The following is a 25,975-nucleotide window of genomic DNA, read 5'->3' on the forward strand; positions in this document are numbered from 1 at the left end:
ATTTGCGCACAAAATTACAAAGCATCAGCGTTAACCTGCTGAACAACCGCCTTTACAGCCGCACATAATTAATCACTGCATTCAATGTGAGATGCTTCTTGAATATCATCTTTGATTTTCAAGCAGTTTCCCAACAAGTTGTGTTTCTAAGCTAAAAAGCTGAGCAAGAAAGGAGGTCAGAAGCAGGAATCCTCGGAGAAGAGGTCAAACACACCACAGCAGTGATGAGTGAGGGCATGAATGAATGGACAGATGAATGAAGGGATGACTGGATGATCACTGTAATGGAAAAAATGATCATGATGCCAAGGCCATGATATTTGTTTCAGCACAAAATGCATTATATGCGCCAAGTTGATGACCGTAAAATGGGACATGCAGCAAAAACGCGGTAGCCCTCCAAGAGTCATGAGGAACTTTAGACGCTACTCTGAATGGAATGTAATGACCCCGTGCATTTTACAGCCCTCAGCATGGTGGATATAAGTTATTTTGCGGATGCAAGGCATCACTGTCAACATGCAACTGCAGGAGGAATGAATGTAGAGAAGATGGAAGGCTTTTTTACTCAGAGCGAGAAATGAAAGGAGAGTGCAGTGAAGTCTGGCGCGATGTGGGATGGACAGCAGTAATAGCAGAGCTCAAAATAGCCTTATATGCACCAGTGCCGGATGAAAATGCATGGATGGGACTATAAAATGCAGAGAGATGGCATGGACATCTGAGAGGTGGAGGAGAATGAACAACAACAACCAACCTTGGTGAGATATCGCATCCTTGCTGCATGAAGGCGCCCAGGGAGAACCACAGGCTATTAAAAATCCCAAAGTCGTTTGGCGGGTCAGGGGGGCTCTGAGGGTCTTTGGCCTCATCGTTCTCGTCCAAATGCCACTCATAAGGACTGAAGCGGCTCACCAGGAAGAGCACCACACTCACGCCGATATAGGCAAAAACTATACACATCCAGATCTCATAGGCCAGAGGGTCCAGGAAGGAAAACACCCCGGGCTTGGACTTTTGGGGCTTCTTAATCATAATGGAGATGCCCAAGCTCATGAAGGGCTTAGAGAAGTCTATCACTTCTTCCCGTACCAGCGTTATAGTTAGCGGAGCCACAGCTATGTCAGCTCTCTGTGAAAATGGGAACAGGCACACAGAGTTAGTTCCACATAAGAAACCATAAATAATCAACCAAAGTGTTAAATATTGATTCAATAAAGGAAATATCGATAAACCCCCTCCAAACCAAACCAACTCTGCTTGACACTGCATTCATAGAGTAAACATGATTGGACATGGTGAGAACAGCAGCTTAGTGTATGTTGAATAGAAAAATCAGTGATGAAGCCAATAAGAACGAATTTGCCTTTTTTAAATGAGTCAAACAGAGCTTGTGTTGGTTAATGTCTTTGTCTCAAACCAAATCTCCTCCATGAATCAAGCAGAGTTGGAAGACAGAGGTGGGGGAGCTTATGTAAGCGGTTCATGAAAAGTGAATCAGCCTGTTCAATTCACCACCAGCATATCCTCTGCAATGGCCTACAGCCTCATCAATTAGTATAAGTGACTGTGGTGACAAACATTCACAGCTACTGAACAAAAAACATCAAATATTTAACCGATGATTCATATTTTAGAAGAGTTCGGAAAAGCAGCGCCACCTCATTCATTCTTATATTCATCCCAGCAGCTCAACGATAGGAACACAAGTTCTGTGTTGATAGTTAAGAATAGCAGAGGTCTCCTTATGTTTGTTTTAGTTGCTACAGAGGGTCACCTCTGCCTGTTTGAGCCCAGCTGATGTGAATGCAGCTGCAGAAACTATAGGTAGTCCTGCACGGAGGCTGCATGCAGATCTTTTCACATCCCTGTATGCTGTGCGAGATTTATAACATTATCCATTCAGCAGCCGAGGGCTCATAAAAAATGCAAATTATCTTGTTAAAGCCAGTTTGACTGTGAGCGAAATCTCAAGATGCATGAAAAAAAAAGAGTCAGTCTGATTTTACCGTTGAAGAGGAACTCTACAAAACTCACTTACCTTCTACTTCGACCAAAGAAACGTATTTCAACTCCTACGATTAAAACTTGTCCCAGAAAGCAGTGAATGGGTCAGATAAAGTCGGCTATTTCACACCGACTATTATTAACTATCATGCACCATCTTTACTTGAAGGTAGTGAGTTTTATAGACTCTCTCTTTTTGTGGTGAAGTAATACAGTAAATCTACACAGAGGGCAGTAATACTTACCCCATAAACTAGTTCACCCACCATCCCGTTCCAGGTCTTGGTCTCTGGATCTCGGGCACCGTATTTCCCATCTGGTACTATTGAGAGCTTATACTTTATTCCCACATGTTTTGCAATTTCAGAAGCTAAATCGACACAGTAGCCTTCATATCTGTCATTCCCATCCGCTTGCATATAGTTTTTCTTGTACATCACATATGGAGCTTCCTGTTAATTAGACAAAAATTTGAGTTCATAGAAAAACAAAGCACACATTCACAGTGGCCGGGTCACACAAGGCCTTCAGACTCGGGACGGTTGCATGCACACATGCAGGACAGTCAGGACAGTCAGGACAGTCAGACGTGGGGAGTAAACAAAGACCAACAGAGCACATACAGAGTAAAACAACGCCACTTGCACATTACTGGGAGGACCTGAAAGTCTAAAAAAGCGGGCTGAGTGCGCCTACAGGAGAAGCGAAGCGTCTAACATATATAAAGGAGTTGAAGCGGGATGTAGGGACTCCCTCATGCTAAACTCCGCCGATATCTTAAGCTGTAGAAATGGCTATAGGTGGGAAGGGGGGGGGGGGGGGGGTTGCATGTACTTTGCATCAGCGTGGCACTGAGGGTGGGGGTGGGGGGCGGGGAGTTGAATGGAGTACTTTTCCAGTTCATGAAGTAAACGTCAGTGACAGCAGAGAGATTAAAGATGTCAAGACTACGGATAATAACTTATTCATCTAACAAACGCTACGTTGAAGAAGCGCGTGAGCCACATTCAGAAGAGTAGTTTCATGACGAAATAAAGTTTCACACTGATTCAATTTCCTTTGTTCCATCATGACAATCAAATAATTTACTTGTTGCCTTGATTTTATCGCCAGACTAACACACATCACCTCTGTGGCAAATAAAAAATAATCCAAAGTGTAAAACATGTTTTGCCATTAAAGATTAACCAATGTCACCTCGAAGGTTATTCAGCAGCAGTTTTTCACTTCAACACATGGCACGTACATGTTTTTCAGGTTATTCTCGTCTTTAACAATATAAACAAATGTGATTCCATGATGGTTTCACATCTTCAGAGGAGACTGTTGTTGTTTGCCGATGTGACGTTTGTACCGTAGCCAACAGTTGAACTCCTTTGTTGTATAAACTAGAGCTTCTCTTCCACTCTGCACTCATGTACGATGCCACAAAAGACAAAATGAAAGAGTCACGCCCCATAACAACAGAGCGGCCTTTCATTGTTCATGGCGTTTGCTTTAATGTAATGGAAAGTAATAAAAACATGGAAGTTAATGAGATGGCTGTGAAAAATAATAATAGTTGTCTTTAGTCAAATCAAAAGCATGCCTGATAGAAAGTTATGCAATGACACCACTCTTCTGTTTTCCCTCCCTCACTCTAAACACTATTGTACCTTCAGTCTGGCTATGACGACAATGACACACTGAGATGACAATGTATGACTATCACATTCTGAATTTGCCTAGCATGCAAACATAATAGGCAAAGTCAGAAGGAAGGGGAAGCCATGGCTTTAAATGTAAGATAAGGCGCACCTTATCTTACATTTAAAAATGACTGATGACCGCTAACCTGCTCCTGCAGCCTGTCACTAACTCAACTCTGAGCCTGCCTCACCTGCAGCATAGGTCTCCCATCATGATTCAGACTTTTGCACAAAAAGTTAATTTGAAAGGTAAATTAACAGCCAATGATTGATGCTGTTGACTCTCCGTGCCAGATGCCACTGACTGGATTATTTCATGAGAGGGAAACATTTTTACTTACGTATGCACTGAATGTGAATAAGATGATGTTTACGTCTAAAGTTATCATTACCAAAGCCGTTATTGTGACGTCACTACTACAACAGCCCACTGTAATATAAAAAAACCAAAATGCTTTGGCACCCACACGGATACAGTTGAAACACTCTTTGTGAATCGACTGTTTCAACATGTAGTGAGTGGATGGAAAGCAACTGAAAACAAAATAATTCTACCCTCCCAGGACAGATTGCAACAATGGACACCTTGACCTTGAGTGGCAGAAATCTTAGGGTGAAACATTTAAAACCTGTTTGAGAGTGTACCATAATAGTAGTGACCACAATTGTTCGGTTTTCCACAGAAGAGGACTCGTTGGTGACCTGCTGATCCATTATATAAACAAATTTTTCATACTCATTCCAGTAGCCGATCTGAAAACAATACAAAGATTCAGAGTTAATACAAGAAGAAAGGAAGACATCGTTCCAGAAGAAACTCCAAGCTGGTGTGTGTTGGACGGCTCTATCCGTCCAACTGGAGACAGTGTTGTTTTTGATTATATACTGCAAGAGATTTAATACCAAGACTGAAGTGGCGCTTCTCACTTCACCTGGGCTACACTTGAGCAGAGTAGGAGTAATCTATTCCTGGATCAGCAAATGTTCACTTACATAACAAGAAAGCAGCAACAATAGAGCACTGGAAGACTGATTAAATTATTACCAGCAAGACAAACCTAACGGTCTAAATATGCCATATCTAGGAGTGCAGTCATGTTTCGTACAGATCTATTAATACTGCACAGAAAAGGAGTCAGTTTAATCTAACACGCACAGAAAACTGTGTCTGCTAAACCTGAGAAGCTTCCAGTAGCTGCATCATGTTTATTTTTGCCACACTCAGATATAGCCCGCCATTTCTGGTAACTATAACCCACAGTACTCACTCTGTTGTCAGTGCAGATTGCCTCACCGTGAGATTGGACATGGAGGCCGCTCTGATGTATGTTGTGTCGTGAGCTGAGCTATGTGGACATTATGGGGCCGCTGCAGCTTTCGTGAAGAGCCGAGGTTCAAGGACCTACTGTAGCCCGGCCACAACGTTGTGGGTGTTGCGTGTCAGTGCATGTGTGCGTTAAGACGGCATTGTTTTTTGCCTTTGGCCGGCCCAATTATGCAAATCCAAACTCCAGCAGCACAGTGGCCGCAGCACATGAAGGCTTAAGTACATGGTACTACGTCAGTGTATGAACTGAAAAAACTAGTTGCTTTCGATGACAGAAATCATTCCTATGATGATTTTCATATGCATGCTCATACCTTACAATGAAAAAAAATTCTAATCTTGACCTTACAGCCTGGAGCTAAAGGACAGCTCAGTGTGCATGTTTTTAACGGAGTTGCTCTGGCAACCGCAGCCTGCAGATTAATAAAGGCATAGACGTGTTTTGTCCTTGGTATTGAAGAAACGGTCCAAATCATTCAGCATCTAAACTAACAAACATTGACAAGTGCTTCTGCTGACAAGTTAACTAGCTAAATGGCTTTTCCAAGCGAGTGCACTTCCTCCCACTGGACGTTTGTTTGCTCGCTGTTTTAGCGAATCATGGCCCAGGACGAGACATGTGTCCACGCTCGTAGGCAAACTGGACGCCACTGTGGCTGAATGTTAATGTGTGTTGCAGCTCGAAGCAACCAGCTTGTTCCCATGTTTGTCAAAAGATTCAGATACAGCGTGAAATAAAATGCTTTTTACTGGCAATATGACTAATCATAAATAGTTTCTTTATTCTAAATAAATCAGAGAAGGCCATCCAATGTTTAACAAAGCTGGCCTTCATCTTAGCAGAGAATGCAACAGACAATAGCTTCTTATCAATGTGTATTTTCTTTTATTTGCGATATTGATATTTGTATAAATGAGTAAAATTAAAGAGCTTTTCCACAGAACTCACCTGAAGTTGGGACCTACTGATGATTGGCTACGTCAAAAGATATTTTAAAGCAAATGCTGAAAATTGAGCTGATACTGAAAGTCGCATTCAATCATCCAGTACAGATGAAACATGAACGGCATCTCTTCTTTTGGAGTCAGCTAAATCACACAATTCCTTAAAAAAGTACTCATGTTTATGTAACTGGGCTCACGACACACACCATTGATGTATTTATCATTACGTAATTTTGCTCAGAGCATGTAAATACACAGTAATTACATTGCGTGAGACATTTCCTGCGCTTTGTGCTCACTTACCTTCCTCGGGCCTCCAGACTTCATCTCATACACATCAATGCTGTAATTAGATCGTCGACCAAATGTGTCGAACTGGATGTTTCCTGTCATACCTTGTACTTGTACCTGCCGGGGAAAAAACCAAGGGGGGAAAAAAACAACAACATATGTTTCTAACATGCGGCAAATGTGTGAACTCTGCTTGAAAACTAGCAGCAAATGTTCCTTATAATCAGCACCAAATGTTCTTCACTGTGTCCTCTGGTTTCCCAGGTGTGCTTCCTGTTTTTAGAGATATTTTCAACAGAAATGTGTTTTTAATATTCACATTATGTAGGACATGTATCTAATGGCCAAGGGTGGAAGCGAATCATTAGAAATACTCACCTCACTATAATTAAGGCACCAACTCCTACCTGAGTATCGTTGAAACCATGTAATCTCTTGTACATGTCAATAAATATTCTAACAATATGATCTGGATGTTGTCGCTAATAAATGTAGTCTTTTACCAAATTTTCTTAATCTACATTAGTTCATAAAACCAGGCAAGAGTGTAATTATTTGGTTGAGAAATGTGTTTCAAACAAACATATCGTTCATGAAGTAAGATAAATGGAATGCGGCTTAAAAAAAATTCCATTAAAAATGAAAAATAAAACGTTTACTTGAGAATTTTAAACGATGCTTTCACTTCAATTCGGTACAATTTATAAGCAATATAACTATAGTTGTACAAACATTCCGTACTTCTTTCACCTCTGAAAATGACTGTGGAATCACATTTTCTCACAGTTGCATCAGTTAGAAGTGTACACTGGGTAAAGGACATGATTGAAACAGAATAAATAATTGCCAGCTTGGGATTACTCAAATGGGCATCCTGTGTTCATATACCTCGGAGTGCTATTAGTACAATTAGGTTAATGATAAGAATTTTATTCTCATGACTAATTCTGAATGTTATTTTAAAAAAATGACCGGATGTTTTCTGAGATGACATTTTACATTTACTGTTTCTGTTTATTAACTTCTGTAAAAACGTATACATGTGCACACTTGCGTAAGGAACAAAAACAAATATTAACCTGTTGATGTTCAGCAAAACTCGATCGGGTAACAAACTGGTTTTAGGTCAAAGATCCACTCATTCTCAGAGTGTGGTAAGATGAATTCTGCTCACAGAGCTAAAGTGAAACTGTAACATAAATGCTGTCATATGCAGTAGTTTAATGTGTACTGTACAGTTTGTAGAGTGTACAGTAGGATAATCCATCAATCTGGTGCTCTAACTGCGAATAGAAGACGCTTTATTAATGCTTTTATGATTCTGGTATTTCTTTTCATTTATGGTAGTTTAGAAGAAAACCAAAACAAATACACAAATAAGCCAAGAGGCATTTTTACCCAATAAAGGATTAATGATAATGCTTTGAGGCTTAGATAATATATACCTCTTTTTTGACAGGATTGTTCAAATGGCGTTCCATCTACATAGAATTTTCTTTCATTTGTATGACAAAAAAAAACATGTTGCTATTTGATGAACTGAAATTGTTGTAGCGTCTTAAAGAAAGGCAGTACTTGTTTGATTGAGCAACGCAGCAATCGTTTTTGCAGCTCAGGATGTTGTGAAGTTAAAGTGCAATTAGTCATATTTAGAGGAGGAAATAAAAGCGAACAAATCATGACGACAGCATGAAGGTGTAATCAAGGACTTTCGGGGTGATGGAGCACGAACAGATGAAATCAAATAAACACAGTGAAGGTCCTCCGTCGTACCATTTTGAGGGCTCGCTCTATGTCGATGCCTTGGCTCCAGGGCACGGCTGGGTTGGCGAGGCAGTCACCCGCACTGCCCCTGCGAGACACGTCCACTCGCTGGCGTCGAAGATACCGGAAGGCCTCGGCGATCACGAGGATGGCATCGTGGGTCAAGGCTGACGTGTACTGAGACAAAAAGGCCAGAAGAAACCCCGGTGATGCACTGGTGGCACCGCGCAGGCCCAACGTAACATTACACCCCCGTGAAGGCTATTATCTTCCAGCAGTGCTGGGGGCACACGGAGAACGGTGCCGCCGATGTGAAATGTAAGGAAAACAAAGCCGGGCTGCGTGATTGACATCAAAATTGCACAATTATGAAGGCCGCCTCTATTTGAGGCGAAGCAGGTGACAAGTTTTTGAAAAGTGTGTCTCACTGAAAAAGATTCAGACCGACATATTTTCTCTGATTACCATTAAGTCCCCGCCTCAAGACTAAGAAGAGTGGTGGTGGTGGTGGTGGTGGGAGAGGAGTCTTTGAAGATGTGAAACGCTGCAGCGGTATCGGCAGCTGAGCTTCACTGACCTTCAGCGGAGTGTTTTTGGCTTCTGGAAATTCTCTTTCATCCAGGCGCTCCCACCGCTGCAGGAACTGCTGGACGATGGGGCTGTCTGGGTTGATGATCTGGAAGCCTGTGATGTTGGCTCCACCAGAAAAAACCCTGTCCAGGCTCATGTTGGAAAAACCCTGAGAGCAAAGAGCACAACTTGCTGGTAGTGGGGATCATTAGCAGTGAGGAAAAGACCAATTTTAAAAAAACTGCTTCAGCCTGTTCATCATGAGATGACTCCTTATTTGAGTTGCTAAGCTCAGTTGTTAGTCCTCCATACCATGTACTAAGTCAGATCTACTCAGATATGAGTGACCATTGTGAGATAAATCAAGTGTTGCCTTGTTTTGAGCTACATTGCGTCACACAGAGCTGTACTGTGCTGGGTTTGTTTTTTTGTTTTTTTTACTGTGTTGGGTTGAGTTGTTTAATCTTGCAAGCTCTCACCAGGTTGGCGAGGATATAGTGGTATCCTCTGCTGTTTTTTCCCGAGGTCACCACCTACAATTTGCAGGAGAAGACACAAAGTGAGTCATACTCGCTTCTCACAACAGTGAGAACATTTAGAGTGCAGAGATTCAGAAATGACAACGACCTCCAATTTCAGAATAGTTGCCAGAAAAAAACAGGGAGGGAAAAAAGAAGACGTTTCAGACTGACATTTGCAAGGGCAAGAGGGAGCGTGTGAGCAGATTTGTACTTTTTTGTGTGTGTTTTTTTTTTAATACACACACACACACACACACACACACACACACACACACACACACACACACACACACACACACACACACACACACACACACACACACACACACACACACACACACACACACACACACACACACACACACACACACACACACACACACAGAGTGGGGAGAAACTGTAATGACAGTGCTTGTTCCTTTCCATTAACTTCAACATGTAAAATAAGGTCAAGGCTCCGGAAAAGCTCGCTCTCTTTCCGTGCTCTGCAGTCTGAATCCTCCTGCTCCGACGGTCTCCGTCACAAACTAGACTTAATTAAACCCAAAATGGTGTACAGCACCTGTCGGAGCCAGGAGACACTGAAAGAGCGGCACTTACACACATCTTCATCTTCTTTAAACGTCTTCACCAGCAAAACCTCTCTGTCTCTCTCTCTCTCTCTATTCTGATTCTCCATTGCAGAGTATGAAGCGTCAAAAAAGATACTGTGGGGGTGGATACTTGTTTTTTTTCCCATCTTTTCACTTTTTACACTCCTCCACAGTTTTGATAAGTATACTCAGCCACTGAAATCATCTAAATGTTAAACATCCAGAGTGATAATGATATCACACTGGAGATGTTTTATAAAGGGCTCAAATGCAGAGGGGAAATTTTACAACTGCACTGAGAAAAAAACAACAAAAAAAACAAAGTATTCCGGTGGAGTATTTTTAGCTCTCCTCCATGGTCTCTATTAGGTTTGATTTGAAAGCATAAAGTAATTGTGAAGTCTCTCATCACTGTTTCTGTCTGCAGTTTGACAACTGTAGCTGCTTTCATCCACACCTGTGTACGTCTCTGTTTCCTCCCGTCTTAATGTCTCACAACGGTCTCCAGAGAAAACGTGTCCTTGACGCTCCAAGGCCGGGCCTCTGAAAGGCTTATGACTTTGAGCAATTTCAACAATAAATCCAATTAAATTGCTTGGAAATGCAAAATGATTTCATTGTGTTACACAACCGCCCCTCCTCCTCGGGTCCCGCATCATGCATTTCCTTCATAAGCGCAAATTCCTGGAAGCTCTTCTGCATATTGTCTCTCAAATTGTCCTAAATAGCCTTCCATCTCTCTATTTATCCATGTAAGAGGGAGCCGCAGTGACCCGAGCACAGCTTAATGAAGCCGCCATGCCTGAAGTGACAGGCTACAATTCTTGTTTGCCACACACTCGGAGAAGGACTTCACACTGCGATGTGCATCTCATCAGGAGGTGAGAAAAAAATGTGCAAAGGAATTCTTTCAGTTTAGTGAGGAATTGGTCAGCTAATGGCGCGGATCACCTGCCAATGTTTAGGACGACCTGTAGTTAAGCATGCAAGGTTTGCCTACATCAGAAAAACACATATAGAGTCTTACAGAATATAGAACTGTGATGTAATCGTACAATCTTACAGCCAGTAGCAATACAGTCAAATCTTAAATTTGTAAACAAAAGTAAAATGTTTTCTCTGCATGTTGCTTTGCAGTCAGTAGGGGCTGGATCTTTATACACATTTGCTTGATAGTTTTATTCTTACTTGGCCTGTGAGTCGAGTATCTCGTCTCAAAACAGACGATTTAACATTTCATCAAGAAAAAAACATTTTTAAAAATTTAAATTCCCTGATGAATAGCAGTGGAAGTGAAATACAGAGCAAACGCTGACATAAGGCAAAAGCCAAACTGAAAACAAAATATATATACAGTGTATAAATATGTCCTCTAAACACAGAATGTCACTATCAAAAATGTTTGGAAGACATGTAAAATGTCATTAATATCCCATCATTCAACTATAACTGCATTAAAATGTGAAGCCCTGACATTCAAACAAATGATTGAAATGAATATGAAGAATATTCTGAGAAGCAGAGAGTCTGAAGAAGCGAGACCATTTGGTTTCAAAACTAGAACCTGTAGTGGCTCAAGTAGATCACAACATCAATGTTGAAAAAAAAAATCCTATAGGTTTCAGAACATAGTAGCCCTGTCCAGTTCAAATCTATTTCTGCAAGACAATGATTAGAATACAGTGACATTTAAACAAGGGGGTCTAATTTCTTGGTTGATTTCTTCATCTCGTCCTGCCTATGTCCCACTGAACCCCCCGTTTCTTCCAATAGTGTTTGAGCACCTTGAACGGCAGCTTTGAGGAGTGCGAGTGTGTGAATGAAGCCGTGGATGTGACTGACCATGTGAAGCATGTAGAGAATGCTGAAGAGGTTAATGAAAGTTGGATTGGAGAACAACCAACTGTTCCTATAAGAGATGCTACACAGTGACTTGAAATCAAAAGTGGGCATCTTTATTATCATTGATCACATTGATATTATCATTTATACAAATCCTGAAAAAGAATCTCATAACCGATGACACTCATTCACTAAAAGTACTCAGAGACTGTTTACAAACCCAATGTTCCTCAGCCCTTAGTCTCATGTGTTGAAACACGAGAACTGAAGACGTTCTGGTGAAGGATGAGTGCATTTGATCTGCTGTGGGATCTGCTGTCTCTTCGTTTGGCAGGGCTGCTCTAAAAAAGAAAAGCATCTGAGCATAACAAATATTTTTAGGATCCTGATGCTCCAGTTTCACGCTCCCCTGGGATAATCGCTTTTTGTGACTATGTAAAACCACCGGGAACCTGGAAGGGGTCAGGCACTACCGCTGCTGCGAGAATGGCACTTTTATTGTCACAGGACCCAACCCCTCCCCACACACACACCTTTTTGTCAAAATCCATTTCTCACCAAAGAGCCTCTTCAAACAGCTTTGGGAGAAAGAAGACCGGAGGCCTAAAAGCAAGAAGGGACCTGCAGCACTGACTGAATGGCCTCTGAATTTTTAATGCTCATTGAATGGAAAGGATATTCTAGGTGCCGTGCCCTTGCAAACTGTTTCTACAGTTAATGTTCTCCTTTGGCAGAAGTCCAACCACGACATCAGAATCATTAAATCCATCTTCAGATCATTTCTATAATGAGAAAACAGCACGCATGAAATACTTGAGATATATGCTGGACATTTAACTTCAGGTGTCCTGGTGAATTTAAGTGATATGGAGAAAGATTCATTTCATAAGAGTGTAGCAAATAACACATTATGGTAACACAGCTACTTTGTTGTAGGATTGTTTAGAGTGAGCCAAAGCTGTTGTCTTAACGGTTACCTTTTTAATAAACTCCTGTTTACTGGAAGAGGAGCGCTTCATTAACCTGAATCCTCCTGACAACAACATGAAAGATTTCTGATTGCATCATTAACATTATGCTGAATGCACAGTCCCTGCAAAGTAATGTTTATAACACCTATTAAACATGTTGGTAGTTTACCTCAGCTGGATTGTTCATGATTTACTTTAAGAGCAAATAAAGAGATTATAGAGGATCTTTCTCCACCTTGATGATTGAGCGTGAGCAGAACTCACAGAGGGAATCAGTCATGATCACGCACAGCACATCATGACAATAATACAGCTACGTACACATTATTCTGACAGGCCGAACTGAGAACTGCAGATCTACATCTAAAGAAATGCAAATTGAAAAATATAACTTTAAAGGCTACCAGCTACAACATGTTGTTTCTCATTGATTTCAGTGACATTTGCTTATTTTTCTCTTTGGACGTGGCCTCTTCTGTAGTTCAATAGATAGAAAGCTATTCCTTTGAGATCAGCTGCACATTAGCTGATCAATTGTTGAAGGTAAGATGCTGCCTTCATGCTATTATGAGCAGACTTTTAAACCCTGTGGTTAAAAATAAAACAGCTTTATTTTCACCAGCCACAGCAGAGCATCACAATCTAATGATTCACAGCCAACAGACAAATGAGCCCGGCACGTCGCGTTGTCTTACATCTGCACATTAGCATTCACCTCTGAGTTGAGGACATAATCAGAAACGTGGGTCCGTCTCGTGGCTCCGCGGAGGAGCCACACTGTGACTCCACAACGCTGACCGAGGGAATGCAGTTGTTTCAGGTCTCAATTATATTAATTCTTCTCACCTCGAGGCTCCTCCTGTCCGCCTGTCTGCATGAGCAGGTTGATGCGGTGCTGTGTGAGGCCGGCCCGAGCCGAGCGGGGCTGCATGGCCATCAGACTAAATATTCCCGAGGGAACGGACTCTAATTAAGCAGGCTGGAGCCGCAGTCCTGTGCAGAGCTGGACGCCCGCCCAGGAGCCTTCAAGAGGATTTGACTCTCCTCCCACTAACGGAGGCATCTTTTTGTTAGTAATTTGTCTTCTGCCTTCTCCGTAAGTAGAACAGGCATCCTGAATTTGATAAGTGTCCTTTTACACCTGTCAGTTAATTGTCGATAAAACACTCAAATTTACAGTCGAGTCAAAGAGAAGATTAAAGATGAAGGACAGGGCTGCAAAACAAAAAAGAAAAAGCTCTAAAAACCTCCTTAAACTTTATTTTTCTCCTTCACATAACGAATCTCTACATAAAAATACTTCCCTGTCCTCTATTATACAAACACTTAAAAATACTTTTTCTTGGCAGTCTTCAGCGTGTAGTCTGACGGTTTAAGCTGCTGGTTCCTCTGTTTGTAGTAGCCATCAGCTCCATATTCCTAAACTTCACAGCCGTCTTATTGGATGCCAGCTTCGACAGAATGAAAAGCGCCTATGAAGTTGTAATGTTTCACTATTCCTGTTGCAAGTTGTGCACCTGCCAACTCTCCCACTTGGGTGCGTTTGATATTTTTCATTTGAATTTTGCTTTTAAGTCAGACTTCTCCAGGGTCTCCGTTGGATGTCTGGGATGCAAACAGGCCTCTACAAAAACATCCTCTAGAACAGTCAGTTAATGTTTCCTTTTTTCAGAAGCCATGTTTTCTTTCCTTTTTTTTAATTTCCTGTCAATGGTACGGAAAAGAAAATGTAGGCTTTGGCACATGCAGTTTAACTGCTTCCTTTGTTTATTTGTAGGTCAAATAGTTCAGCTGGGGCAACACACGCACACACACACACACACACACACACACACACACACACACACACACACACACACACACACACACACACACACACACACACACACACACACACACACACACACACACACACACACACACACACACACACACACACACACACACACACACACCATGTCCATGCTGCTCCTCTTAACTTGCACAGTTCATACAGAAAATACAATAAATATCTATAGTAGATTTTTCAAGCGTAATTTGTCCTTGTTACTGAATAAATAGTAGCTCCACTCTGCATTTAAAACTGATTCACTTAGAAAGTACTAGGAAGAACGCATGCTGAGAAATACTAATCTCTTCCTCCAATTAATTTCTGCTCTTCTTTTGAGCATCTAATCGTCTCTCTTTCAGAGGTAATTCCAAAAAAGACCTTAAAGTTTCCTTGCAGATAAAGTCCTTGGGTAAGAAGTTGCCTGCTTGAATGATAAACCAGTATTGTTCAAACACTCTGTGGACTGTAATCTACATGGTAATAAATACTTTATAGGCATACATAAGGAAATTTGCCCTTTCAAAAATCTCATTCTGAGCTGAAGCTGAACGTCAGCTGCCATGCATGTGAACATGTTTGTACAACACACACCTCATGCACCTATGGACGACAATGGACACACCTAAAAACCTATGACATATAGAGGAAATTCATGCCAGGTAAGAGTAGAAAGTGTGTCAGCAGCAACCATTGCAAATGCAAAGCTGAAGAGCAGCACATAAACATGGAATTGAGGCATTAAATTGTTATAAAACAATAAATACTTATTAAACAGGGAATTGCACAGAATCTGTCAACATTTTGTTGATATTTCAGACCTATGATTTTTGCACATAGAGCTGCCAGTGACGTCTTGATGCAGACACGGTCAAAATCATTAAAAGTGTTGGCAAGAGGCTTACGAATTGATCTGTTGTCCGCAGGATTATTATAAAACGAGCCATGTCACCGAGCAGGCGAGGCAACATAAATAGTAAATAGTACAAGAAACATGTTGGTGTTTTGGATCTACTGGTTGCCATGGTAACTGTTGCTGCTAGTTACAACAGACGTTAGATACACATGTGACCCTCGATTCGAAGCTATCTTATTTGAGACTCATGAGTTTTTGATAAAGTAAACTTCAACCAAATTTTCCCCTCAGTTTGGATGACAGTGAAAAAGCTAACATGGACGTTTGTTTGACCTTGCACTTGTGCATCTCTGACATTTCCACACTGGACGAGTGGCCACTGGAGCAGGAGGCACAGCTTCCAAGAATGAAGCCAGAATTAGCCAAGAACATAAAGACATGCTACCATTTGTGTATTCTAAAACACTGATTTGAATGAAAGCGAGCGATAAAGAATTGTCTGTGTTTGTCTGTAAATAGTGATCCTTTGTTTCACTTTGATCGACGTTTTTTTCAAAAACACTTATGAGGGGATTTTAACCAACAGTTGTTCGGGTCTTCTATTCACACTATTAATGAAACAGTGACCTTAATCAACTGTGAAGTAAAAGTGACTATTTAGGTTAATACTGAGTGAGATTCATCATCTATTTCTTTGCTGTCTATTCCAAATAATACAAATATGTTCAACACAAAAAACTACTTATTCTACTGCGGTCTTATAGCTTGATGTGACATGTCAGTCATAAGATTACCCTAACCTATTTCTTGTTATTAATCCAGTGGCAGCCGTATGGACAAATTAATCTTCCACGCAATCCTTTTAAATTATTCATATTATTATTCATACTCTGTGGGATTTTAATGTTAAATAAATGAACCTCACGCAGCCACATTCTATTCGATTCCTTTTCTGTGAAAACAAAAGCAGCAGATGTCAGGTCCAGAACCTTCTGGACCACACAATGTTCCAATGGCTGATCATTGGTGGGGTAGCGGTTAGCACTCCGAAAAGCACGTCTCCGGTTTGAAGAAAGTTTTCTATGGTGACTCTGCTTCCCTGCTTCCATCCAAAAACATGCATTTGAAGCAAGCTGGTGTTTTAAAAATGACACTAGGTGTGAATGTGTGCGTGCTGGTCTGACTCTCGGGGCTTTCCCTGTGATGGACGTTGCACCGTACCGAGCTCTCCAGGAGGCAGCATGCCTTCGGCAACAGTCAGCTGGGATCGGCTCCAGCGCCCTGCGACCCTCAGTTAGACGAAGCGATATAAAAGATGGATGGATGGTTTGTGGAGACTACATAAGAGGATGTCCTGTTCTTTGCACAGGAATAAGAAAAAAGGAAAAGAAAAACGTCAGCTGTCCTGAACATGACACACTGAACACTTTTTTAATTTAGCTTTTACTTAGTTGATTATTTCACTTACTTTTTTTTTTCCTTTTTTCTAATTGAGCCAATGGTTCAGCTTGATTTATTTTAATTCATTTATCAATTAATTTTAAAAGCTCCTATTTATTTTTAATTAGTTGATCATTTTACTTACTTTTTATTTTTCTTATCTTTCTGAAGTAGTCAATGTTTTAGCTCAATTTCTTATATTTTCATTTATTGATTCATGTTATAAGCTCTTATTTTTTTCACTCCACCATCGTGCGGTCGTGTGCTTGTGTATGTATGTGTTTTTATTTTTATTTTTATAGTATGTGAAGCACTTTGTGCTACAGCCTTGTATGAAAAGTGCTATATAAATTCAGTTTGATTTGATTTGATTTGATGAGATTAACCATGAATTTGCAGCTGAATAAATGTGAATTAAATGAAGCTCTGCAGGAAATTACAGTGCAGATTGTAGGCCATCGTTCACATTTGACGTACAATATCAACAAAACAACTATATAGCGTGTATTTTAAGATTAAAGCAAGTATGAAGAAAGTCTAAAATGATTAAAAAGGTCATTTGATGGAGTTTGTAAAACCTGCCATGTTTTCTTGCCTTCTTTGTGTTTCAATAATAACAATGGCATCACCAACTGACCCCCTGCAGTTTGTGCAAATGTGAATCCTTCAGTGAGTACGCATCCCTCTGTGGCGTGACTGCTGAGAAAACTGCAATCCTCTGTATTATATAACATCCACACATGTAATCGCTTCCAAATACCGAGTCCTGTTCCACTATCCTACTCACTGGGTGTGGAATTCCAGTGCACCTCTGGGTGTTCAGCACTTCTCCTCTTTCCCTCCGTGGCACACTCGACGGGGAGACTCACACTGAATGGCTCAATTCCCAAAAGCTCTTGTGCCTTTCTACTTCTCTCTCTTTCTCTTTCTCTCTCTCTCTCTCTCTCTCTCTCTCTCTCTCTCTCTCTCTCTCTCTCTCTCTCTCTCTCTCTCTTTCTGTGACTCTGTCTGTCTGCCATACAGGAGGAGGCTGGAGGAGGCTGGAGGTGATGGGTCCTCTCTGGGAGCGATAACAAATCCACTGTGCTTCTATTATTGATGAGAAGCCTTAAAGGTGTTTATCGCGCCGTCTTTTCTCGAGGGATGAGCAAGCGGATACTTTTTAAAGGTTGTAAGGGAGCTAGCGGGAGGCCTCAAACACCTCACAGCACATTTATCAACAAATAAAAACCTCTAACGACTCAAGCTGCCGTGATGACTGAAGTCATTAGCACAAATTGAATGACAGACGTCTGCATATAAACCTATTGATGAAGCACCCCCTAAATGTAATAGTCTGACTGCAGGTACTAAAGAGTTTAATGATGATTTCCATGTGCACTGTCTCGCTGAGGGGGGAAAAAAAGCATCATGTCCAGAATGCTTGCTTGCTGATGCCTGACTGATCTCGGTTGTGTTTGCTCACTCCTGCCTTTGTGAGAGATCTTCCCTCAGGCTAGGAGGGTAGGCTATTTATAGTAGGCTCATTGTTGTTGCTGTTATGGGACAGTGTGTCCTACTTACACTGGGAGCTGATATTACATTAAAGCAAGTGTTGATGTCACAGCTCGCATGAGGAACCGTTCTCAGGAGACGCACACATGCCTTGCCACTCGTGAGAATCGGGAGGGACACTTGTTTTAAGTGATGCTGCCTACGAGGCCACGTTTCGCATCGAATCCACAACAGAAATGAGATTACAATTGGATTGGCCTGACATGACACTGGGTGACCACCATTATCTTATTGGATAACTTGAATCCAATATGGAAGCAATTTGAGAACAAAAAAAAAAAAAAAGTCTTGTATATCATTGTGAAGGGCAGAGAAAAGCAAACTTCTCTTGATTAATGAAAAGGCTCAGTGCTGTCACTAAAGATATTCCCCTGCATCAGCGGGAATGAAGACGGATCCGCAGTGAAGGTCAGAGAAAAAGTTGTGAGGCCGGTGATAATGAAGATCATTATGTAGAGGGCAACAAGCCTTTGTACAGAAATATCTCAGAGAGGAACAGAAGGTTAAGATGCTACAGGGATGAATGCTTCAAATGACCACACACACAAACACTCACAGGAAACACACTCCACTTGTGGAATAAATGTTTTTGCAACATGTTTCTCTGGTGTGAAAATCTAGCAGCAAAAACCCCGAAAAAATTTGGACGGTGAATCGACTACATCTTACCTTCAAGTATAATTTGCCAGTTTTTTTTTTCTTGTTAGTAACCATGGAAATAAACCAAGACTGATTCCAATTTAAATTTTTTTCTGCTGTGAGTTTAGGGTTTTGGTGAAATATTCAGCCGAAATGTGATGCAATTCTGTTAAATAAACCTAATTAATGTTGACTTTGAAAGAGTAAGAGATAAATAATTAAAAACCTGCACGACTGAACATGTCTTTGTTTAAATGTCATACCAGTTACGGGACACGCAGTCGAGTGTCAAAGGCTTCAATGTGGTTCAATTTCCAGGAGACACAAAGAAGCCAAAACGTGACATTTCCGAGAAAAAAATAAGGTTCTCAATTTGTGGGAGGATGAGTCTTCCCTACAGAGTTTAAATCACACTGCGCACCCTCATTGTGCTCAACTTGTAACGGCTATTCAGATTAGCAATGAAAAGCATCACTTCTCGTGCCAGTTAGAGGCTTTCAATTTGAAGTCTGACAAGTTTTAATAAAATGTCTGCACTTGCTGTTACACATGTGTTGCTTTGCACTAAAACTCAATATCTTTTTAAGACAAACAAACATATTGGGTAAAAGCGTGTCCCTGACCCCTAGATTTCTCCTAATGCTCCAAACAATCGCTGCAATCAACCTTTTATGAAATCAACTCAAAGAAGAATAGAAAACGAAGAGTGGTGATAAGTGGTGACTTCCAGGGATAGTACTACCAAACTACCAGTAAACTACAAAACCTTTGGAGAATCCGTTTGTACTTTGCTTCCTGCACGAATTGCTGCATGTATTTGTTTGTGCATCGAAAGTTTAAATATATGAACCTAACATGGGAAATCTAAACTTATGAGATGATGTCTTGTGAATACAAGTTGTACATAGAGTATATAATGCATTGCTAAAAAGTTATTGACTTCCACGTTCATTATGAGGTTGAAATATAAAATGAGGACGAGATAATGAGAGGAGAGTGTATCAAAATATAATTCCATAAGAAACTCATCCAACTGCCTGAGGCAAACAAACAAAGACGACTCCACTATTCACGCACACACGTGTTGAGAAAACGCTTATTTCAAATTTCATTTGCAAGACCTAATGCGCTCACGTGCGCAGGAAAAGCTTCTGATCTTCCAAATGAACACTAATGATCCTCTGAGTAAGTACGCAAATTCCCAGTTAACCTTCACTTAATACATTTTCGAAGATAAAATGTTCTCCAGCCGCTGCGAGCAGCACGCATTAGCAAACACTGAATCTGAATCAAGACTCATACGGGAAAACTGCAGCTGATGATCACCTAGGAAACAAGAGCGAGGAGGCTGTTTAATTCCTCCACGTGAATTAAAGCCCAGGTGACCTCAAACAACACGCACGCAAAAACAACAACTAATGAGACTTAATTGAATGTACCTGTCCCACCTGCTTTTACATCATTTCTAAATGAGAATGGTGATCCGGTGCAATCGTGTTGTGCTCAGAAAAAAAAAAAGGAAAAAAAAGAAAAGGGGCAAGTAGTAGAGGCAGTGCAGACAGCAGACATTACGTCTCTGTCCTCAGAAACAAAGGAACATGTAGACTCATGTGGCTGCAGGATATATGTCAATAATAACAATAAATGAAGATATTGCTCCCTGATATATAATGGAAACCAGTTTTGTGCCCAGTGAGTTATTTTTATCAGACAAGACGGGCTGAAATGGCGGTCTGTGTGTGTGTGTGTGTGTGTGTGTGTGTGTGTGTGTGTGTGTGTGTGTGTGTGTGTGTGTGTGTGTGTGTGTGTGTGTGTGTGTGTGTGTGTGTGTGTGTGTGTGTGTGTGTGTGTGTGTGTGTGTGTGTGTGTGTGTGTGTGTGTGTGTAGGCTCAGTACCTGCTCCAGGATGGAGTTGATCCTGTCCACCTCGCAGTCGATGAGAAAGCGTTTCTCCTGCCGTCGGTCCATCTCCTCGATGATGCGTCTGTACTCTGTGGGGTCCACGATGTTCCCCACCGAGCGAGCTGTCACCTGCCAGTTATTGGCTACAGCCGACTCCATGATGGCCTGGAGGATTGCAAAACCTGGGGAAGCAGAGCGGGAAGAGCTCCATCAGACAACTGTCTTTCTGGATTTGAAAGCACGCAAGCAGGGGAAATGTGCTGCGAATACAAACAGAAGAGACACAAACTACGAGGTTTTTCTGGCTTTCTGCAATGCTTAGCAACGTGTTTATTGCCTCAATGGGAAACACTATTCTCAAACTGACAGTATACTGTATACATGTTTAAACAATAAAATCCCCTCATAAGTGTTGTTTGCACTTCTGTAATGGGAAAATTAATGAAGGCAGAAAGCAGCAAGTAAACAATGTAGGGTGCCAAGTGTCGTGGTTTACAAATAAAACAAGCCTCTACTTGGATATCATTCAAACAACTCCTTAAAACATGATGAATTACTTCATCAATAGAAGATAAACGCTGTCATTTTCAAGTCTAAATTCTTCTTCTTCTGAATAAAACCTGAGCCAAACATTTACCACTGCCATTAAAGAACTGTGAGACAGACATGTCTTCAGCTGTGAACATGCACTGAGAGAGAACCAGAGACCATGGAGAGGTCCCACGGCAGATTAGGCCAAAGCCATGGCACTTGTAACAAAGATAAAAGGGTTACAGAGCATAATTAACTAACTATTAACTGAGAAAGGACTGAGGGTCCCATGCTGCCAAGGCTGCGTAACAAAGGAGGTCAGTACAGTGATCTCATGTCTGTCTGACCGAGGACTCAAACTCACAAATCAGACAGAGATGACGCACAACAATGAGACATGTAGCATGTGCTACAGTCATCGTAGTGAAATGAACAGCTGAAGTTGCAGCGAATGCACAATAGGCCCGACTCAGCATTCGTATGAATCAACTGAGGAGGTATAAAAAGAGATTAATGGCCAAAACCCAAGATAGATGAAGGCTGATTCAAAATTAGCTATGAAGAGATGCTGGTAAGACTTTTGGATGAGACTTTTTTTTGGGGGGGGGGGGATTTTTCTATAAAGCATCAGAGTTATAATGGGGTCCAGTTTACCAGGAGGGGATGGAGGGTTTTATCCCTGTTTTTGATTGTGGGCGGGGGTAGGGGGTGGGGAGTGGGGGGATAAATCACCTCTTCATAGCAATTAAGTCTATTTAACCTGAAGACATTTTTAGCTGAACTTGAGATTTCCTGTCGGAATTCTCCACTTATTCCTTTCTTATCACACTTTATTTTCAAACAAAGAGCAATGGCATGCTGGGAAAAGTCCCCCCTCCGACCCACCTACCTACAGTTACAGCAACTATTAAATTCAGATTTATGGCCACATAGTATCATTACCAAAAAAACCAAAAAAAAAACCCAGGCAGGCCACAAAGATCTTTGGGACATCAACATCATTCCAGTCACAGACTTGGTTGACTGATGGAGGTCAGGTGACAGAGTATGACCCGAGGCATGAGGCCATGTTGCCTGATCAGAATAATATCAGGCATCACTCAGCCGATCTCAAATTGGCTTAATTTCAGATTTTATTAGTTGTTCTGTCAGTAGTAAGTTAGTAGAGGGTATAGAAATAATAATGTTGCTCAAAATGATCCCTGAGAATGGTTAAAACCTGAGCAGCCAAAAAGAAATCCACTTTAAGATTTAGTAGTTCTTTTTTGTGGAAAAAAATGAATGAAAGTAAAGATGTGAAGGTCAAGCAGAAAATATATCAATAAAACAAAACCGCACAACAACAAAAAATGCCTCGGACTCAGACAATGACAGTTTAGAAATGGACAACAGCATTTGCATATTTCCATTATCGGAAGAAGGATAAAGTATGTGGAGTGGTGGGGGAAACGTATAGCAGCAGAAACTCATTACGTGCTGTATTGGGTCATAACTAATGGATAGAAGAAGAAGAAAAAAAAGAGGTCTTTAGCACAGAGCCAACATACTACAGCTGACTGCGGCATCACATGCTGCGTTACCCATCTCTTTCTCTCTCTCTCTCTCTCTCTCGCTCTCTGAAACTGCTGAATCTATGAAATCACAGACATTATTATGGGTGATGAATAGGAAGGTGTAAAATGTGCTTATATAAATACAAGTCTGCGACAGAGCTACTCCACTGAGTGCGGGTATTACACGGGCTAAATGAAAACTGGTTTTCATTCTTTATCACAGTCAAGTGATGCACAATCTCCCTGCAGCACACACCAGACTGGGAACCAGACTGCTTTACTGTCATGCTTTACTGCGTTACTTTACTTGAGCGCAGATCCTACTCCTGTTTGCATGTTTCATTAGGTTATATAGAAATGTGTACACGTCGGCCCTCATTAATACTTTACACCGAGCTGCACCGTCCTCCATGCATTATTTGTAAAGGCATGGGTATAATATAGAATAAATAGCTGCTGCTCAGCAAGGTTCTTAGACTGCCGAAGATGACCTTTTAATATTAAAATTCTCTATTTCTTGAATTATTGACATGTTTTTGCCATTACACCATAATTCTACAGGCTGTCTCCACTGAAGAACCTGTTTTGCTCATCGCTACTTTGAGATTTGACCTTCAGCGGGCCAGAAGATAATTGTGCAGGGTTTGACACTTGATGTCACATCTATTATTAACTAACAAAGAAGCCAAAGTTGTTATTTTCAACCAAAATCTATCTTCACTAACATGAGTTTGTGATTCAGATACTAAGACAGACTGACTTTCTTCACCAGGAAACCCCAAACTGACGTTTCTGGACGATGGAAGGATACCCCAAGGAGTACATCTGCAGAAAAATACCTATGGACAGCATGAAACATGACAACTCCATACAAAAAGCTTTCAAGCCAGATTCGAACCGAGGCTATTCTTGCCGCGAGGTGACAACGCTAACTACTCCGCCACTATTCTGCCCCCAATCATGATCCAATACACCTTTTTAATTAAACACACAATGAGAAATGAAACCAGGTAATCATTGTTGTAGTCTCATTAAAAAAAAAATTCAGCGACAGATTGCTTGGAGGTATTTCCACGTCATGCACAAAACTCAATTAAGTAATACAAACGCTGGCCACTGTGAATAAACTCTGATACATCTCGGCGGACGACGCGGTGTGAGCGGACTGAACGTATCTGTATAGAGGAAAAGAAATTGTTAATCAACCGTAGTGGTGGTTTTCAAAGAGAACAGACATCCCCAGGGGTCTACAATCCAGCTTTAGGAAAGGCTCGGTAAAAGGAAGAAATTATTTGAAATTAGCATCAAAAGAAGATCAAACAGAATCATCCAAACGTAGAAGTTTTGGTCAAAGAAACACTTCCAAGATTCAGTTTGGAGGATTTTACTCTTTTCCCTTAAGAGATCAGAAACTAATAAACAGGAGAAGTCAAAGTTTACATGAACAACAGAAACAGATCTCCTTGGCTTGTTTGTGACACTATGAACATTATTGTAATTATCATAAATATTATGAGGTTTTTTTGAAGTGGCACGCAGCAACACAATAGAAATTTGACATCGCAGGGCGAACACAGACAGATGCAGTCACATTCACACAGACATACGAACATGCAAACTCTGCACAGATAATTAATACAACTGATCAGGAAGGCTGCAAAGTAGTGCAATTATTACAAATAACATGGGATTAAATTGGCTTTAACTTATTATTTGGGTGAGGTGTCCAAATGTGCTTTGCACAATACGTTATATTCATACATTACATATGACACACAAACATGCAAGTACTCACACACCAATGCTTTCAACTGCCACGCGAAGTATTAATGTACCATTGGGCATGCATTGCTGCCATCAAATTCAAAATGAGCTCATATTTTACTATTTTATAAAATGATCAAATGTCTTGGTTCCAGTATCTGATAAGTTATGTTCTGTTGGACTTAAAAGGTAATCAGATTTGCAAACCTTTGCTTTTTTTAATTTAACACAAGAGAACGAATGAAACCTGTTATAATACTCTTGGTTTTAGTATAAAAGATCCTTTGTCACACTGAAATCATTCTAAAATCATTACGGATATTGTAAAGTAAACACTACATCATTTGACAAAACACTGCACAGCAATACAATTATTCTTCTGTGTTTGTAAGTGAAACAAAATAAAGCTCTGACACTGTTTTGTCAGACAATGCCATGCTGCAGCTCTCATAAACGATCTCATGCAAACGAACTAGAAAGAAATGATAAACCAATATTCACAGCAAAAATGATTTGTTCTCAGTTGGGTATGCAATCCTGTGGAAAGTAGGGCTACATACTATTTTAATGTCAAATTGAGTAAAATATTGTACATGAGAAATATCTTTTTCATGTAACTTTTTTTTTTTTTTTTAATTGGAGGAGCTAAGAAGTTGCAGCTCAGCCACAGTTGAGTTGATTTCCTGGACTTGGCGTGACGGGCGTTGGCCTGCAGTGTGACTGCTGTGCATCCCTGCACCGAGATCTTGATGTCGAGGCTGAAAATCAAGCAACCCTAACGGCTCACTGTTACTAATGCACATGCGAGTTGACATGATCCCAATAGTGCTTGTAAGTATTCAGATCACAGCAACTCAGTTGACATATCCACCCTCGCCTCGCCTCGCCTCGCCTCGCCTCCCCTCGCTCCCCGGCTGGCGACCTTCAGAGTGCAGTGCACAGCAGCCTGCACTCAGAGCAGGTATGGCCTTTAAAGACAAGTGGCTCTCACTGGGCACCAGCACGTTAGCCACTCAGGAGTCTGAAAGAGGTGAAGGAGATGTGCGTCCGCATTTCTGACACTTGGAGAGGTTGACGCTTTATAAGAGGGGTGTCACGTCCTGAGGCATTGTGAAGAGTGTGATGATTGATAAGAAGCTGACGATCTGACCTCAGTCTGGGCCTCGGCTGTCATCGTCTAGACTTTATCAGGCCAGACATGCAGGAACATGTGCTTCTTTATCAGCTGGGAGATATCAAAACAGGCATCCAGGACATTTTATCACTGGAGACAGGAGGGAAATGAAAAGGCAGAAGCAGAGTGTCAGGCCCTCTCCCAGTATCCTGACACATAGCATTGAACACCCTAAGCTGGGATATGCATGACATTTTGAAACGTGTTAGTAGCTG

General features: G+C 41.1%; 1 protein-coding gene across 2 annotated transcripts in view; it reads right to left on the reverse strand.

Moving 5' to 3' along the window:
* The window catches only part of LOC308121598 (glutamate receptor 3), a 75,771-nt gene that overhangs the window by 21,222 nt on the left and 28,574 nt on the right, over positions 1-25,975 (reverse strand). For both annotated transcript variants that reach the window (XM_080482913.1, XM_080482912.1), the window contains exons 4-11: positions 20,733-20,920; positions 9,072-9,125; positions 8,600-8,761; positions 8,032-8,199; positions 6,271-6,375; positions 4,341-4,448; positions 2,253-2,459; positions 758-1,131 (exon numbers count right to left, since the gene is read on the reverse strand). In XM_080482913.1, coding sequence (XP_080339039.1) covers positions 758-1,131; positions 2,253-2,459; positions 4,341-4,448; positions 6,271-6,375; positions 8,032-8,199; positions 8,600-8,761; positions 9,072-9,125; positions 20,733-20,920 — 1,366 coding nt within the window. The remainder of the gene's footprint in view (positions 1-757; positions 1,132-2,252; positions 2,460-4,340; positions 4,449-6,270; positions 6,376-8,031; positions 8,200-8,599; positions 8,762-9,071; positions 9,126-20,732; positions 20,921-25,975) is intronic.

This window comes from Lipophrys pholis (genome assembly GCF_963383615.2).
Source record: "Lipophrys pholis genome assembly, chromosome: 16".
Taxonomy (NCBI): Eukaryota; Metazoa; Chordata; class Actinopteri; order Blenniiformes; family Blenniidae; genus Lipophrys; species Lipophrys pholis.